The following is a 16,962-nucleotide window of genomic DNA, read 5'->3' on the forward strand; positions in this document are numbered from 1 at the left end:
CCCCCCCCGATAAAACTTGAAGTAAATCAAGTAATCTTTCTTATTTACTAGCAAAAGGAAAACCTGACCTGCTTAGTATTTTTTGTCTGTTTCTAGAGATAAATATGATAGATATCCTTACTACACCATCAATGGCAAAGCCAAAACAAGACTACTCACGTACTCCAGGACAGTTGTTGTCTCTCATCAGTTCTCTGGGGTTTGTAAGTAATTTTCACTGTCTTTTGAAGTACTTCAGTTTTTCAGTTTACTATCCTAAATATAATAATAGGAGTAAAAAGGCTATTCTTGCACCTCTTCTGCTAGCTGGTAAACTTCTGAAGTGTTTACCTTGGACTATATTTCAAATTGCTGACTATCCGTTGTGCTTCAAAAAAATTGGTAAATGGGCACAGCTAAGCTCCAATGCAAATGTAATAAAGAATGTGTGAAGTTACCCTCTCAATCCTGGATGTTTTGTTCAGGCTCCATTAACTTTTAGTTATGCTTCCTCCTGCTTGCTAGTATACTCCTGTTGGAATGAAAATGCCTGCATGCAATTCAAGTCAATCGTCTGACAGTCTGAACGGAGTGATTTCTCCCTTACCTATGGTCCAAAAAGAAAATACTCCTCTTTCAACTAAATTATTCAAAACATGTGAGTATATCGAGACTCTTACTGAGTATTACTCTGGCTGTAAAGTTGTCTTTTAATTTTTATGTGAGTAGCTTGTGCTCACTTTATAAAAGGTGTGCTTCTATCAGTATCTTGCTGTATACCATTCCACTAGTACTTAGTCTGACATGTTTTCACCTACACTATTTGTGTCATCTTTTTTTTTTTTTAATGTACCACCACAGAATTCAAAATTACCCTTTTAAGATTTAAATAGTGTCAGTTCTTGGTATAATTTTGTGGAAAAATATTTAATATGGCAATGTGTGCTTTCATTTAAATTGTCTTAATTGCCTTGCTGCTTTCTTATTTCTAACCTGGAATGAGAGAAAAGGCTATTGTGGTGCTAATGTTCACATTGCTTTTAAATTCTTGGCAAGTCTGTATCTCAAAAAAAAAAAGAGAGAATTGACTATGCAGGGAAGATGAGAGAAATGATGTAATGCATAGCTTTCTATAACTTCCTTTGATGTAAAAGCTTGACATAGTGTGAAACTGCTTAATATATATTGTTTATTTCTATCAACGTTTGATTTTTTTTTTTCTTTCAAGATCTTGATACTTCTCAATTAACTCCTGTGATGCCAGTGAGAAGTTTAACTCCAACTCTACTTCAGTCTAGAAAAAGGTTTGGTACCTCCAGTGCCAGTAGTCAGTCACGCACACACCTGTCTGGTATGGAATCAGAATGCTGCAGCAGCCCCAGGTGGGAGAAAGATACAGAGGTCAGGACTGTTTCATCTTTCCATTATAAATTAAAATTAGCTTGTACCTGTATATGCACTGTGGTAGATCTCCTCTACTTACCTCCCCCAGTTATTTCAAGTATATAGAAGCCTTACTACAGGAGAAGGAGCAGGGGTTGTAATTGTTGCTGAGTAGGAGTTTTGGATTCAAACTAATACTATCTTTTTCTTCAAACAAATAGTAGTCCTGTGCAACCTAACACGAAAATCACATGCCCTTTAGTATGCAGAAAGAGGGGGCTTCTACTGGACAGCACTGGTTTAGCCCTATTCTTCATAAGGTGGGCAGTGCTGGGAGCACTGGCTCTTTGGAAGCTGACCTTGTCTCTATAGTTTATATTAGCTCAGCATGCAGACATAGAATTTCTTTAAAAGGCAGAACTTGGGAAAAATAATAAAATTAACTTCAAACTTCTGCTAGCTATTAGAAACTGAAAAGTTCATGGTTTGTAATACTGAAGGGTTTTGTGTCAAATAAGCTCACACCAAAAACTATAGCTGATCCAAAATACTATCTGTTTTAAACTTAATGAAATTCTGTAGACATACAAACCCAAATGCTGCTGTGCTATTTAGTGCATTGCCACAATTCCTATTTAGATCACAGACAAAAACATATACGTTTTAAACAATTTATAATTCTTTATCTGTCCATTTCCCAACGCCTTGTTTTTAGTATTGTGTTACCAAAACAGGAGTAATACCAGGTTTTTCCTTTTGTTATCTCTAAAGTATAATATGCCACAGAGTAGCATGATGGGGTTCTTTGGTTTGGGGTTTCTTGGAAACCAAAAATATCTGTAGCTTAACTTCCTAACATAAAATGGCAAATACAGCTTTAATTGCTGTATTTCTTCATCCTTGGGCATTTTAAAATACTGCATTTTCTATTGTATTCTAGCAAGCTTATTTTATGTTCCTAAAGTCAAGTTATCCCTAATTTAGTTTTGATCATTTTGGAATGTTTTCTGACATGTTTATCACTACTAGGGGTTGTAAAGGATAAGTAATGCTTGCCAACTTGCAGTTCTTTATGGAAGTAGAAACAAGGTATTTTAAAGGACACATTTCTTAATGCTGTAATCCTGTGTTTTTGATGCTCAAAACAAAATGTGCTCATTTGCAGCAAAGTGAAGATGAACTACGTTCTGCAACAGGCAAAACAAGTAACAGTGGGTCAGCCCTCCTTTCAAATGTAGAATTTCTGAATAGCAAAGATATTAAAGCTTTAAAGAAGAAAGAACTGGAGTCTGCCATTTCTCCCATCAGCAGCAATGATTCCAGCAGTAGGCAGAAGCTGGGAAGTGAACAGCCCAATATAAGGGATACTCCTGTGACCACACTGGATGTGAAAGGCATAGTCAGAAAATGTCTTTCTGAAAATAAGATTTGGGAAGAACAACTCTTTGTAAATAAAAGAGAGAGAACTAATGAAGCAACAGAAACTTCCAGTCAACAACAGTCACCTTCAAGGCAGAATGAGCCTCTCAAGCTGGCCAAAGAGGAAGAAATTTTTGAAAAGCCAGGTGTAAAAAGAAGCTTTGAATTAGTTGACACTAGTCCTTGTCAGGAGCTTAACTATGTTAAAAAAAGCAATGCAGAATATAAACGTGGCTGTCAGATCTCAGAATTTCCAGCAAACAAAAGGACAGGTTTGACAACAGAAATTCAATCCTTAATGCTTTGTGATGATGGATGCCTACGTGACGCCTGCAAAAGCAACAAAGAAGTTAAGAGTTTTACTGGTAACCAGCAAAGTGTAGAAAGATCACTTACTCCAACTATAGCCAAAAATCTTATGTGTGATCTGGATGTGGACTATGAAAAGGATGATAAAAAGGAGTATATGAACTCAAGTTTTGTAGGTACTGATGATGAAAAACCTTTAGGAATCCTCAGTGCAGATTCTGACTTATTTCCTGAAGTGTCTGTTGGAGAGAGCCATTTAGAAAAGCAGCTTTTAGATTTGGACAAAAGTGTTAAAGACCTCTCTTTCGAGGAACTAAAACCAGAAGGCATGCTTGTAACATCACTGGAGTCCCAAGATACCTCACAAAATGGAGAGGAAGCACATATTGTCCAGGACTGCAAGCCATCACATCATCAAAAGGATCATGACCAAAAACACATGAAAGAAACTTACCTCGATACAGTATCTTCTCCATCAGAAAACATAATGGAAGCACTGAATCTAGTTAAAAAAAATGCTGTTGCTTTTCGAAGTTATAATAGTCCAATTAATATGTCCAATGTATCTGAGCCATGTAGCATGGCTTCCTTAGATATAATGAATCTCTCACCTGCTTGTAGTGGCTCTTACCCAACAGCTATTACTCCATTACAGAAAGGAAGACCATATCGGGTCTATCAGGTATGTACATGCCCACAGACACGTAGAAACTTTGTGCACACATTAGACACTAGTGATTTGAAATTTTCAGTTTTAATTTAGGGAAAATTAAATTAGTTTGAGGTATTCTGTCAAAGTGATCTTTGCTTACAGGTCTTCACTTACTCCACTTGTATGGCCAAAATTATAATTTCTGTAAGAGCTTAGCAATAACTGTATGTCCACTGGTTTGCCTCTGGCTCAACGTGCATTGTCTGTCCACCTCTCCAAGAAATCCTTTGCTATTGCAGTGAACTGGTGAAGAAAGCCTGTGCTATTTTGTCTTATCCTACTTTTAGTGCAGTGTGGTACTTCCTGTGAGTAATTATAGTTTCCTGGTATAATTTGAAGGCTTTTTTTCTTTTTTCTTTTCTTTATAATCCTACATCCCTCCCAAGAGAGTCTGCAAATACTGTTTAGCTGCTAGTAACTGCTGTTGTGCTGCCATGTTTTTTTTTATCCTGGTAAAAGTGGTGGTGTAATGTGTACTGTCAAATACTAGTTACAAGCCTGTTATGAAGAGTGATGTAAACAGTAGTAGCTGCTTGCAGGTTATAATGTTTTTGCTTTGTCCTTTTTTAATCCTTCTGAGAGTAAGTAAAAGTATCCTTGCCTTAAAGGCAATTAGACTCCTGATGTGGGAAAAGTAAAAGTATACTTTTCCATCAGTATTTCCTGCTTCATTTTGCATATCTTTGAGACTTTCATCCAGTTACTTAAGTTCTAGTTGCAGGATTTAAAGCTATCTGGCAGAGTGTTGGATGATTTGGTGTACCAAAATGCAACATTCAAAACATTGGGGTTTTTTTCCTGCTTGTCTGAATTGCTGGCTTCTGTTTTATCTGTATAAAATTTTAATTGACTATGTGACTTAGCTTACATTCAGCTGAAATAGTCATAGTAGTGTGCACTTAATCTCCTGAGAAATAAATGACTGATGGCATGATATGTTTTTGTAACTTAGATTTGAACAGGAAGATACCTTTTTTTATACACTTTTGTGATTATCTTTAAAATTGCATCATTGTGATCTGATTACCTGTTTTCTGTTCTAATAGTGGATTATGTAGCCTTTATGGCACGGTCATAATGAACTGATCTCTGCTGAAAATGAAGTTAGAAACAAAATTGTACTAGATATATGGGTATATTGAAAAATAAAGGGTATATTGAAAAATAAAGAGTGAGAGTCTCTGCAAGATAATTTAGTAGTATCTCCAGATCGTAACAGGAAATCTGTCATTGCAGTCAGCCTATCGGCTGTGAGAGTTTATTGATTTTTTTTTTTTTTGCAAGCCTGCATATTTTATCAGGTTTGTGTAGCTGTTATCAGTCACTAAGTCTAACTTGAGCAGAACTTCATCTGCAGGTATTATGCAACACATAGGTTAAATAATAAAGGTTTAATTTAATATACTCTGCGTATATCTCATAGGCAATATGTGAGAAAATTCAAGATTCTCCTATTTTACAGGTATTTGACATATGCTTGCTTTTCACTGGCCTATATTAAGAACTCAATACTAAAGTTGAAGGCTATTTTGACATTCTAATTAGTATGTTACCTTCTTCAGACTTGAATTTGAAAGAGGAGTTTAAGATTGGTTGGGATTTTTTTTGGAGACATACTTGTGGATTTGACACTGGAGGAAGAACTTGGAGAAAAATTTCTTGAGTAGGCACCTTAACTTTTTATGATTCAAGATTGTTGAGATAAATTTTCACATATTTCACACATACTTTTTCAGGGAATGTACATTTTGTGACAAGTTCTTGACTTGAACTTAACTATGAAATATTATGCCCGTTACTAAATCTGGAGACTAGAGTTTCTCAGCTGGTTTTGTTTGACATGTGGAATCTTTGTTGCATCTTTTAAGACCCCTCATCAGGGAGATGCTGGCACACCATACAGGACTCCAAAGAGTGTGAGAAGAGGAGCTGCCCCAGTAGAAGGTGAACGCATCCTAGGGACTCCAGACTACCTGGCACCTGAGCTGCTTTTGACAAAGCCTCATGGTAAGGCAAACAAACATGAAGCTTGGAAATACTTGAAAGGTGACATATTTACACTTGTAAATGTCTCTAGAGCTCTAAATCCTTCAAAGCTCTAAATCCTTCAAATAATATGATACTGATTTTTTAAAAAAATACTAAGTACTTAGCTTTTGGCAGTGTGGATGGCTGTGTTTGCTTCAGCTGCTCCTTCCATTTCCTTTTTTCATATGACTGGAGGTTTTGACTGTCTGGCATAGTCTTACGTGCTGCTAATCTGATGCATTGGAAGTTGTGCTTAGGCAGCCTGAGTCTTGTTATGTGGCTTGGTCATCCTGAGTGTCCTTAAAGATTCTTCAAGGTGAGGCAGGGGGAACTTAGTGAAATTTAGTATGAAAGGATTAAGCCTCCAATTATTCTGAGAATGCCTTCCATGTTTATTGATCCTAAAGTGTTATGTGCATCCAGATGAGTTTATAAAGTTGTGTTAAAATTGGTTATTAAATTGAGTTAGAGATTTCTGGCAGGATCTTCCATGCAAGAGGACAGTAGTAGCATTTTTTTTTCCCTAAAATGCTGTAATAAAATAGCACAGTTCTGAAGTGCATACATTTCTTTGGCTCATCCTGAACTCCACTGATATCTACAAGGTCTGAAATATTTTCCTGCTAACTTGCAAGAACCATTAACAAAAAATAACAAATGTATCGCGGTTATATTGCATTTGTATCTATAATTACATTTTATTTCTATCTCAAAAGTACACTTTTACTTTGTAGAGCTAATAGTGTTAGGAGAATTTATGAGGTAAGATCTTAATTGAGAGAGATTGATTGCCAATTTGTTGAACAATAAAATTCTGCGGTATTCAGCCAATCTGCATTAACTAAAACTGCACAAAGAGATTTAACAATTTAACTGTTATGACTGAAATAAATACCAACGACGTATGTTTAACTATGCTCTTCCATTTAGGAATCCTGGTTATTTGGTAGACACTAAAACTGGATAATAGTTTGGAAATGTAATCAATGCCACTTAGACAATGTGAAACTTTGGTCATAAGGTGACCTTCATGCAAATACTGAGTATTTTCAGTGATAACTTGCAAAGAGTCTGAGTTTTATGTTAGGAAATGTCAAATCTCCCATTACCTTCAGTGAAGCCAGGATTTTCTGGCTTTGGAACTCAAAACTTTCCCTCACTCAATGTTTCTGCTGTTGTTGACTTGCTTGTAAAAGTAGTTGTAATCCTAAACTATAATCATGTTAAAACTGTTTTATTTCTAACTTAGATTTAACATTGCTATCTTTCTTTATTGCTGAGTTATACCTTAAGAAAAAAAATCTGCATTTCCATGCATTCAGAGTCATATTCAGTATTTGTGTTTGCATTTGTTAGGCCTTTTTGCCACAATTGTAATGTTCTTGTTTCGTTGTCTTTTGATATGCAGGGACTCTGATCTCTGGTGAGTTTGCTATATGCTGTGCAGAAATGGAGTGTTCAGTGTAACTGAACAGTCGAAGTATAATTAGATCACAATTTCCAAGAAAATTGTTTGGGTAAACAATCTTTCTGTACAGAAAGATGTGTCCAATATGTGCTCTACATAAGAATGTGTGGCTTCCACAAAAGATTCAGGAAACATCAGTATCGCTGGTGAGGCTATCAGAAATCACACATGGAAGCCTATACTTCAGGAGGAAAGTCAGTATTCTTACAACCACTGTAACAGGAAATAAACCACAGACACTTTTTTCTCATTGTTTCCTTTAACTTTATGCAGTCAGTCTGATTTACTTTGTGCATGAGTGAAGAAGGCTTGGATGCTCCAGACTTGATATTTCTGTTTCTTGCTCCAAATACTGATAGCCATGATGTAGCAGGAATATAGTAGGAGTTAATCTGATCTTTAGTTAAACTTTGAGTGGGAAAAACTTCTTCTGAAACCTGTGTTACTACATTGTTCAAAGTTGTGATGTTATTAGACTTTGACTGAAGCTGGGAATGTTTTATCTGAACATCCAGTTACCTCTAACAACACTGGATGTGATCTCACTGCTTTGATGTGCTTAGCTTGGTGGGGCACTCTTAACAGCAGTAAAAGAGCATTAGAGGACTAGCTACACACTGCAGTTTTCAGCATTCCTAAACTTAGTCAGTAGTCCTTTTGAAATGGCTCAAAACAGGTGTGTTTTTAGCTTGGAGGTGTCTTGATTTTTTTTTAATATGCCAAAAAAGTCAAGAAAAATTACACTTGCTCTTTCAAAGATTTTTTTAAAATTTATACAGTGGAGTGAGCATGGCTTAAAGACGCAGAAAGCTTAGAATGCATGCACTGGTGTCTGGGATTGCTTTTTTTAAGTAGGTTAATAAGATGGGTTTGGAAAAGGAAAAACAAATTAATAAACCAAAAAAAACCCTGGAATGTGGAAAACCAAAATTATCTAATAACAAAGGAGAGAGCTAGTAGCTACACATTGCCCTAATCAACTTTAGTGTAATGGAAATTAATTCCAGCTTCTTGCATGCTAGCTCATCCCTGCAAGTTTTTGTCAATATTTTGACACACATTCAGTCAAATGAAAATTAAGTCCAATAGTTTGAATTTTTTGAGTCCTGTCAAAGAGCAGAGAGAGGTTACAGGTTACAATGTGGAGCACTCATCCAGGTGCTGGAGCAGTTGTTAGAGGCAACTGTTTCTTATCACAAAACAATCTCTTGAAGTCAGCTGTTAGGTTCTCTGAGTTGGTAAGTAGGTTGTTCTTAAGAGCCCCCTTGCTTTTATCAGTAAACTCTGGTATTATCTGTAATGAATTAAGGAGCAGATTGACTTTAAAAAGCCATTTAATGTATTTTTAATCTTCTGCATGATTATCAAGTACAATTTATTTTTTCTTCCTTTAATTTCCAAGAAATTTTGCAGGATTTAAACACACTCTTTAAATGGCTAATCTTCAAATCTCTGCAAATAAGGTTTGTGTTAGTGTAATGACCTAGATTTCTCTTATCAGGTTCTGCTGTAGACTGGTGGGCCCTTGGAGTTTGTCTGTTTGAATTTCTAACTGGAATTCCACCTTTTAATGACGAAACACCAACACAAGTCTTCCAAAATATTTTGAAAAGAGGTAAACTATTTCAGTAATTGGGGAAACTCTTATTTCCAACACTTGTTTTACAATTTGAGTTACTGACTCATCTGCATCTTTGTCTGTAGATATTCCCTGGCCTGAGGGTGAAGAAAAGCTGTCTGATAATGCCCAAAATGCAATAGATATTCTTCTAACAATTGACAGTACTAAGAGAGCTGGACTGAAGGGTTTGTATTAAAATTCTCTTGTGTTCTTTGCAACTAATTAAAAATACCACAGTAGTGGTGTCCTCCTCCTGAAACTCAGACTACTGAACTTTAATGCCTATGTAGGTTACATGTATAGTGCCAGAACACTTCGCAAGTTGTGGAATTTTGCCCTTTTGAATGAGGAAACTTAGGGGGTGGAGTGTTTTTTATTGAACTTTTGTTTTGGTTTAATGCTGCTTTTGTATGGATGTTTGGTGTTTTGACATCTGATGGACCAAAGTTCACTCTTACCAAACTCAGTAACAGGTATTTGGTGTTTTTGACCTAACTGATTTTTGGGAACCTTGATTAAAAGCCTGTAGTTTGGGAGAGAAGCCTCCTACAAAAGTTAATTTGAAGGAGTTCAGTCTTTTTCCAGATAAGAACAGCTTTAAAGCAGCGTTTGGCAGAGAACACCAATATCCAATGTTTGGGTTTGGTTTTTCTCCCCTTCTTCAGAGACATGGGCAGGAGCTGACTGCAAGCTGTAGGACACTTTAATACTCCTTTGGACAAGGCAATGAAGTCTCTTCACCCTTCTCAGCTGAAGGCAGCTTTCAGTACAGGAGAGCTTTAAGAGCAGAACTACACACAATTCTGAGATCGTGGATCTGTGCAGTGTCGTGCTGCATGTATGGTTGCTGAAGCTATTAGAAGCAGTTAGAAGTTTTATCGAAAATAAAATTTAATATTGTGCTATATTATTTGATCAGGAAATGTAGAAACAATAATGTTAATGTCTTACTGTCTATCAGCTAAAAGCCTGTGGTATATGCTTAGAACTAAAACTTAGAGCGAGTGTTTGTCTTGGTCAAACTTCCACCTCCTAAATGTGACTTTTACCTGTCATATTTTTTCTATTTGCTTTTGATTTATGTGGTGCAGGTGATCAAAACATGGGTTTGTATCCCACTCAGCTGAAAAGGTGCTTTCTTGGATTGAGTCAAAGTAGCAAAGCCACTTTCATCAGGGAGTGGTGTTTCCAGGCTATGTGAAAGACGCATCAGAGCCTGCGTCCCAGGGAGTCACCTTCTGGTCAGCATGGACAGGGCAGGGGAACTGTCCTTGAGTCAGCCTTGCAGCTGGGTTAGTTGTCCCACCCTCAGGCTGGGGAAGAGGAGTCTGGTGGTCTGTGTAACTTCATAAGGGTGTTTAGACTTCTGTGTCTGGTGGTAGGCCAAAGGGGACTGTATGAAGCAGATGAAGACTGCTCCACAAGCTAGCAATAAGGCCTGGAGTGGAGGAGGGAGGGAGCAAGTCCCATATGTCTACTCAGCATAGAAATTTGGCAAAGTCAGAAACAGATTTTGAAGTGATGGTTAAAATTTGTGTGGTGCCCTATCATGACAAATGCCCCTAGGGTACCTCTGAGCTATGGTGTGCACTGCGTAGAATACGTTCTCCAGTTGGCATGACGGTAAGTTTGATCCCACTGACATTGGGGGGTAATCAGAACCCAATTGCAATTTGCACTCTTGTGAATTTCTAAAACAGCAAAATAGAGCAAACCCTCTACTGCCAGGTATGCACCAAGGGAACAAAGGGACTGTGGGGCTTGCACAAAAGGAAGCTTATAATCATAGAATGGTTTGGTTCAGATGAGACTTGAAAGATCGTTTAGTCCAACCCACCTGCCATGGGCAGGAAATAGTAATGCTTGTATGAACTTCTGTTTCAGAACTGAAACATCACCTGCTCTTCCGTGGTGTGGACTGGGATAATCTACAGAATCAGACGATGCCGTTTATACCTCAGCCGGATGATGAAACCGATACCTCTTACTTTGAAGCAAGGAATAATGCCCAGCACCTGACTGTGTCTGGATTTAGCTTATAGCACCAAGATAAGTGAACATGCTCAGTGGTTTTGCACACTTAGGTTGTCCTATAACACTAGTTTGGTCTTGACCAAGCTTTTCCATGCCAGATTTGGAGTGTGTTTTAAGTTATCAGCCCACTTTTATTGTATCCTTTTATTCTAAAGTGAAACTACTGTATGAAACTTAGCTGGTATCAAGTGCCTCCATGCTACTTTTATCTCACCGCACCTCACTATGAGGCCAGAGCATTGTATTTCTTGGAGCTGACAACGCTTGGCAACATGGGGCTTTTTAATAGCAATGAGTAACTCCAATTAGGTGCAAAGTTATTTCCCAGTTAAATGTAACAGGGAAAGGACAGAAATGCAAGCCAATTGTATCTCTTTATAACTTACCTATTGGTGGTTCAGTGTGGTGGAAGCCTGGTTTGGGAGTAGTCTGTTCTGACCAGTTTGAGTATGTATCCACGGCGCAAAACTGATGTTTTTATTTAAGGTGGAAAACTGAAATCTTAATGCAGCATTGAAACAATGTTTATCTTCTCCCAAGAAGGGTTAAAAGAGTCAGAGTTGTTCAATGTTAACTCACATGTGGCACGTGAGATTGACAGTAGTTCCACTGGCTGTGATCCTCCCCTAGACAAATGGGGGAGGGAAATGATACTTGGGGAAGTCTGTTTAAATTGCTGCATTGCAACCACTTATACCGTATGAAGATGGACTGAACAGCACACATTTTAGCAATTATTTGTTTTAAATAGAAAATGCTGAGTATGTGTGTTTGTGCTCACTTGTGTCAGATGATAGAAAATCACGTGTGTTGGCTAACAAGTGAAGTATTATTCATATTGAAGCTGCTATATATTAAAGACTATAATGCATTGCAAATTAACATATGTATGTTCTGTAAATCACAACCAGATCTTAGATTTTACTAAACTTAAGTTACAAGTATATATTCAGTATTATAAATCCTAATTAGGGGGAAGTATATTTAAATCTGTTTTCAAATGAAACTCAAAACTTTGATCAATTTTTGCCAATGGCTTTTGAGTCCTATGAACTGACTGTTCTTGCAGGGAGAGCAAGTTGTCCCTTCATTGCTCTGCCTCCTGGAAGATGAGATATATTGATGGAAATCTGAGCAGTGTCTGCTAGGCTTCCTGCTGTCCCCTCAGATTGCTGGGAAAGGAATGGAAATGGTGGAGAAAAAAGGAAGTTTCCTAGAAGGACCAAAAAGAGTCAATCTTAACAGCTCAGAATGGCAAATCCCAGCTCTAGGAGTGACAGCTCAAACGTAGTGAAACAGAATCTTGGCAAGTTGCAAAACATGCAGTGACTCTCACTGCTTTTGCTAAGGACTTCAGTTTCAGAAAACTTCTAAATTGTTGAATCTTACTGAAATTTATGTTATATGAAAAGGTGCAAACAATGAAATGTAATACGTTACTGAAGCAGTATCCATAGACAACCTTCTCTGAGTACAATGAAAAGTTCTTTATCATTTTTCCTGTGCATAGTTAGGATACATATAGTGGGGGAGGAAGAATATCTTAATTTAAGTAATCGCTGGTACTTTATGCAATTTATTCTTCCATTTCTGGTAATCTGGTTTAGGAAAGCTGGTCTTACAAGAATGAATCTGTTTTGTGCTGAGAAAAATACTCTAACAATGTGCTAGGAAATAATGTGCTAGGAAATAATGTAAACTGAACACCACAACAGCTCTTTGTCTTCAGCACTTTACAAATGGCTACAGTCTGTTTCCATTTTGCAGTATAAGACCTTCCCTTAAGGCAGAAAAAGCTGGTTACAGTGGTAATGACATTTTAAAGATAAAGATAATTTCTAACCCCTTGAAATAATTCTTAATCAGCTGCAAGGGTCAAGTAAGCTTCTCTTTAAACTGTTTCTTAACCAACCACAATGAGCTGCAAAACTGCTTAAAAATCTTAGGTAATCTAATGCTAGTGTATATAGAGCTAGAGATGACAGTACATCAAAACATTAGGTATAAAGAATCTTAACTTACTGGTTTGGTCTTATAAAAACCTCAAAAGTTTCTTATAAAAACATATTCTAAAAGAAAATTTATGGTGCTTCTACCATAGCTTTATAATGCAATACAAAAGCATAAATTCTGTACAACAATAAATAGCTGACAGATCCGAATGGTTCATGTAAGCAGCTATCACTGCGCTGCTGTCCAGAACTGTAAAATTCTGCAGTCAGCACTTGCAATGCCTTGTTCTCTTCAATCGCTTGCACTTACCCTGATCATAGCAAACATGGAGTTCAATTTCACGGTGACTGTTGGTGTTTGTGGTGTAGTTTTGTTTGGGTTTTTTTTGGGGGGTGGGTGGGTGTGTTTTTGTTAGAAAGGTGAATCCTAGCTTTACTCTTCGGCAGGGATCCTTGTCAACTTGATCCCATTGCTTTTGCCCCACTCATTGTTTGACTTAAAATACAACAGGGAAAAGTACAGAAAGCTGTAATATAGTAGCTGAAAGATTTAAAACTTACTAGTAATCAATTACAAATATTTGTGTAAGCTGGCAAAAGTTTCTGGTCCTCAGAGGCTGTGGAGTACCACTAGGCAAGTTCTCCAGCTATCACATGGTACTTCTTGAAGGCCTAAATTTGTGTATAACCTACATACAAACTCAGTAGCTTCCAGGTTATCTTGGAGACTGTTCATCTGCGATTAGCTGGACTGAAGACTGTTAGTATTGGTAACTGTCTCATTTTCTCATAAAGAAATAGCAGTCTTAGACAACTCTCACTACCACTGACTTGCTGTTAGACTCACTTCTACACTGTGCAAGGTCTGGAGGCCAAGATACTCAAATGCTGCTGTGTGTTCTTGACCTAGCAGGTTGCAGTTTCAGCATGATCAGCTGTGCCTATAGCTATGCTTATAGTAAAATAAATTCTCTTCTTCTTGTGTTCTCAAAAAAATTACTTTGCACATTTTCATGTAAATACACAAAATAAAATACTGCAGTCTTGCTGTTGCTTGGTTCTGTGTTTGGTTTGGGTTGGGGTTTTTTTGTCTTTAAGCTGTCTTTTACTTTTGACCCTGCTGGGGGGCTGGGAAGTAGATTTTCACGTAAAGAAACCCTGAGTTTCCAAATACTCTCCCTTCAGCTCATAACTTACTAATGCCCTCTTGCACTCTATTACAAACTACATTTATGTATTTATTGCAGGAGAGCACAGAGGCTTTAGCTGGTCTGTAACTCCTGCTGGCAGTCTGCTCCTCTGTGGTAATGGGAATGAGCTGAAGAAAGGCAGTGGCTCCATCTCCATCAGGACCAGAGCAGGAGAGAGGTGGTCCTGAGGACAGGACAGCTGCCTCACACACACCTCTCTTCAGGTGGTACCTGGCAGTAGGTCAGATATTTTCCCTCTGCTTTCATCCAGTACCTGTTCATGCTTTTTAGATGACACTTGATTCACTGCAGAAAGCTAGCTGGACATTTGCTTCAAAATGCAACTTTAACTGGGGTCTAGATGTTTCTAGTGCTGTGCAAACTGTTTTGACTGCCAGCCCTGCTGAGACATCTTCCAGTTCTGGGCTCCAATGCCACTTTCTCCAAGTTAAAGCTGTGTCTCTTCATACCTGGGCAAATTATAATTTTTCTTTTCCTTTAAGATGAAATAGCAGCTAACTAGAAATCTGTTCAAGTTACAGTGAGTTTGAGATAGCCCTAGCAGCTGAGGCCCAGTGGTGAGTTACAGGGAAATGGTTATAAGAGTGAAGCCATTTGGTACTACAACATTAAGATTGAGACTGCTTCTCTGTAACCTGTAGCCAGCAGACTCTTCTGTACAACCAAAGCATCCCATATACAGCATTTACTAAGCATTAAGAAAGCTCAAGATAAATGCAAACTATTAAGGGATTGATTTATTGAAACATGAATAAATAACAAGGATGGCACATGCCTACATTTATTTCAGGGGGAAGTTAACCGTTAAGTAACCTTTGAGAATATCCACACCACCTCTAAAAGCCAGATACCTACATGTAATGGAACATGGACATGAACTGGGGGAGGAGGCACTCGAGGGTGCTGCATCCTGTCAGAAGAGGTGCTGCTGCAGGAGGTGTTTGATTTTTATTTAAGTGACCTTCAAGCTACAGTAACCTTCCTGTGGAATCACTTCTGTCATTTGATGATAAGCATTCAATCGCTCCAGGAGCTTTAAGCTGCAGGCAAAACAGGTTCAGGTCACAGCACAACTTCCCTTCCAGCGCAGCTTTGTTCAGACCTGAGTTTTCAGTACCTCTTATGCCAAAACTCATCCCTGGCTCATGAACCACCTGATGGGTACAGCAGTCTTCAGAGAGGTTCCAATCTTTTTATTTTTGAAATTCAGCTTTACAGTAAGAAAATCAGTAGAGGGGAAGAGTATCTCTTAAAAAAAAACCAACTAACTAAAAACAAGATTAAAATTGCTCTGGTAAAACAAACATGAAATTCTGTGATTACATTTTTATACAGTATAGCTTATATGAAAAATGTTTCCCAAACTATAAAAGATTTTTGGGAAGAAAATAAAAATATTCCTCAAATTATTTGTAATATGTAGTCCAGGTGGAAAAATCACAGCACATCAATAATATGGTGAAATTTCTGAGTTTAAACACAGGTTAATTATGATATAATTCTTTATAGCAAATAATGTCTCAGTTTTCTGTCAAATCTAATTTTAGTGCATTTCCCTTTTCCAGAGATTTAGACAACGTATTAATTTATTTTAAAATGAAGTGTAAAGCATGCTTTAATCAAGCAAACTTCACAAGGTTCTAACTTTATCTGTATATTTGTTAATAAATATCAGCACCAAAATTAGCTGAAAGGTTTTGTTTTGACTGGAACTAGAATGATAAGAGAGAGAGAATTACCAGAACTGGTATTTTTCCTGAAGTGAGTTGGGAAAAGTCCACAATAGATTAGGGTTAGATTAAATCTTATTTTCGTTTGACAAACTGACAACAGAAAACTTACAGTGCATTGAGCTTTTTAAAATCTCAGACCTATAATTACAGAGCTAGTTTTCACCTCATTTAAGCACCTTGTGCCTAAACTATGTATTTCAGTTAAAACAAGCTGTTGTCATTGAGAATACAGTTACCGAAGTTCAAAATATAAGGTGCAGCCTCTTTAGATGGATCCCTTGTATCACACAGTTTCCATACACATATTTGACGGTCCCTGTTATTAATGGCTCTAACTTGCGCAACAGCTGTCAATTCCCAAATCTCCTTTACAATCTTAAAAGGAGAAATAAAGCATTCAACTTCATTTCTGACCAATTTACAAGGAAATTTGCCCCACACTGGTTTAGCAGCAAAAATAACCAGCTGAATTCCTCAGAGCCATATTATGTTTTTTCCAACAGCTTACAATGTCTTGAATTCACACCTTATTAGTGCTTTCATCTGATAATATGTAACCCTGTGGAAAAACAGGCAGAGACGTTGTGACAAATTATATTAAAGTGACAGTTTTACATATTTTTCACTTATTCTTTTACAAAGATGATATTCTCTTCATCATCTGACGTCAGCAAGATCAGCAATTACTGAAGGCCCATCCACAAGCATATTTGAAAATAATTAATGTTCATATGGCTTTGAGGATAGAATTATTAAATTCATTTTATTTGTAACCTAGGAGCTGTGAATCATTCAAGTTTCAATAACATTAGTCCTTAAATGTTTAGCTCAAGGGTAGTACAAAATATTACTATAATGGAAGGAGCATCATCCCAGATCCTGAGATTCTACGAGAATTCAGAATTCCTTCACTTTTCAGCACCATCTTCTAGCAGTCTCTAAGCAAAGTCATGAATACTCAGTTCAGTTTTCTAGAAGAGGAAGCAAATAAATTCATTTAATGTACCTTCACATATGAGATGATTTTTCACTTGTCTAAATAAACAAATTAATTAAGGTTACATGTGAATGATTTCCCGTCCATTACACAGAATCACAGAATCGCTTGGTTGG

The 16,962-nt window shown here is 37.3% G+C and overlaps 1 protein-coding gene across 1 annotated transcript; it reads left to right on the top strand.

Moving 5' to 3' along the window:
- Positions 1-96: 96 nt before the first annotated feature.
- On the top strand, positions 97-10,961 carry MASTL (microtubule associated serine/threonine kinase-like; the record flags this gene model as incomplete). Its single annotated transcript, XM_010178871.1, has 8 exons — positions 97-203; positions 505-637; positions 1,208-1,380; positions 2,528-3,772; positions 5,671-5,809; positions 8,800-8,913; positions 9,003-9,104; positions 10,804-10,961. Coding segments are annotated over 8 exons (2,171 nt in total), but the record flags the coding sequence as incomplete, so codon positions are not given.
- Between the last annotated feature and the right edge of the window lie 6,001 nt (positions 10,962-16,962).

The sequence above is a fragment of the Mesitornis unicolor genome, unplaced genomic scaffold (assembly GCF_000695765.1).
Source record: "Mesitornis unicolor isolate BGI_N332 unplaced genomic scaffold, ASM69576v1 scaffold46222, whole genome shotgun sequence".
Lineage (NCBI taxonomy): Eukaryota > Metazoa > Chordata > Aves > Mesitornithiformes > Mesitornithidae > Mesitornis > Mesitornis unicolor.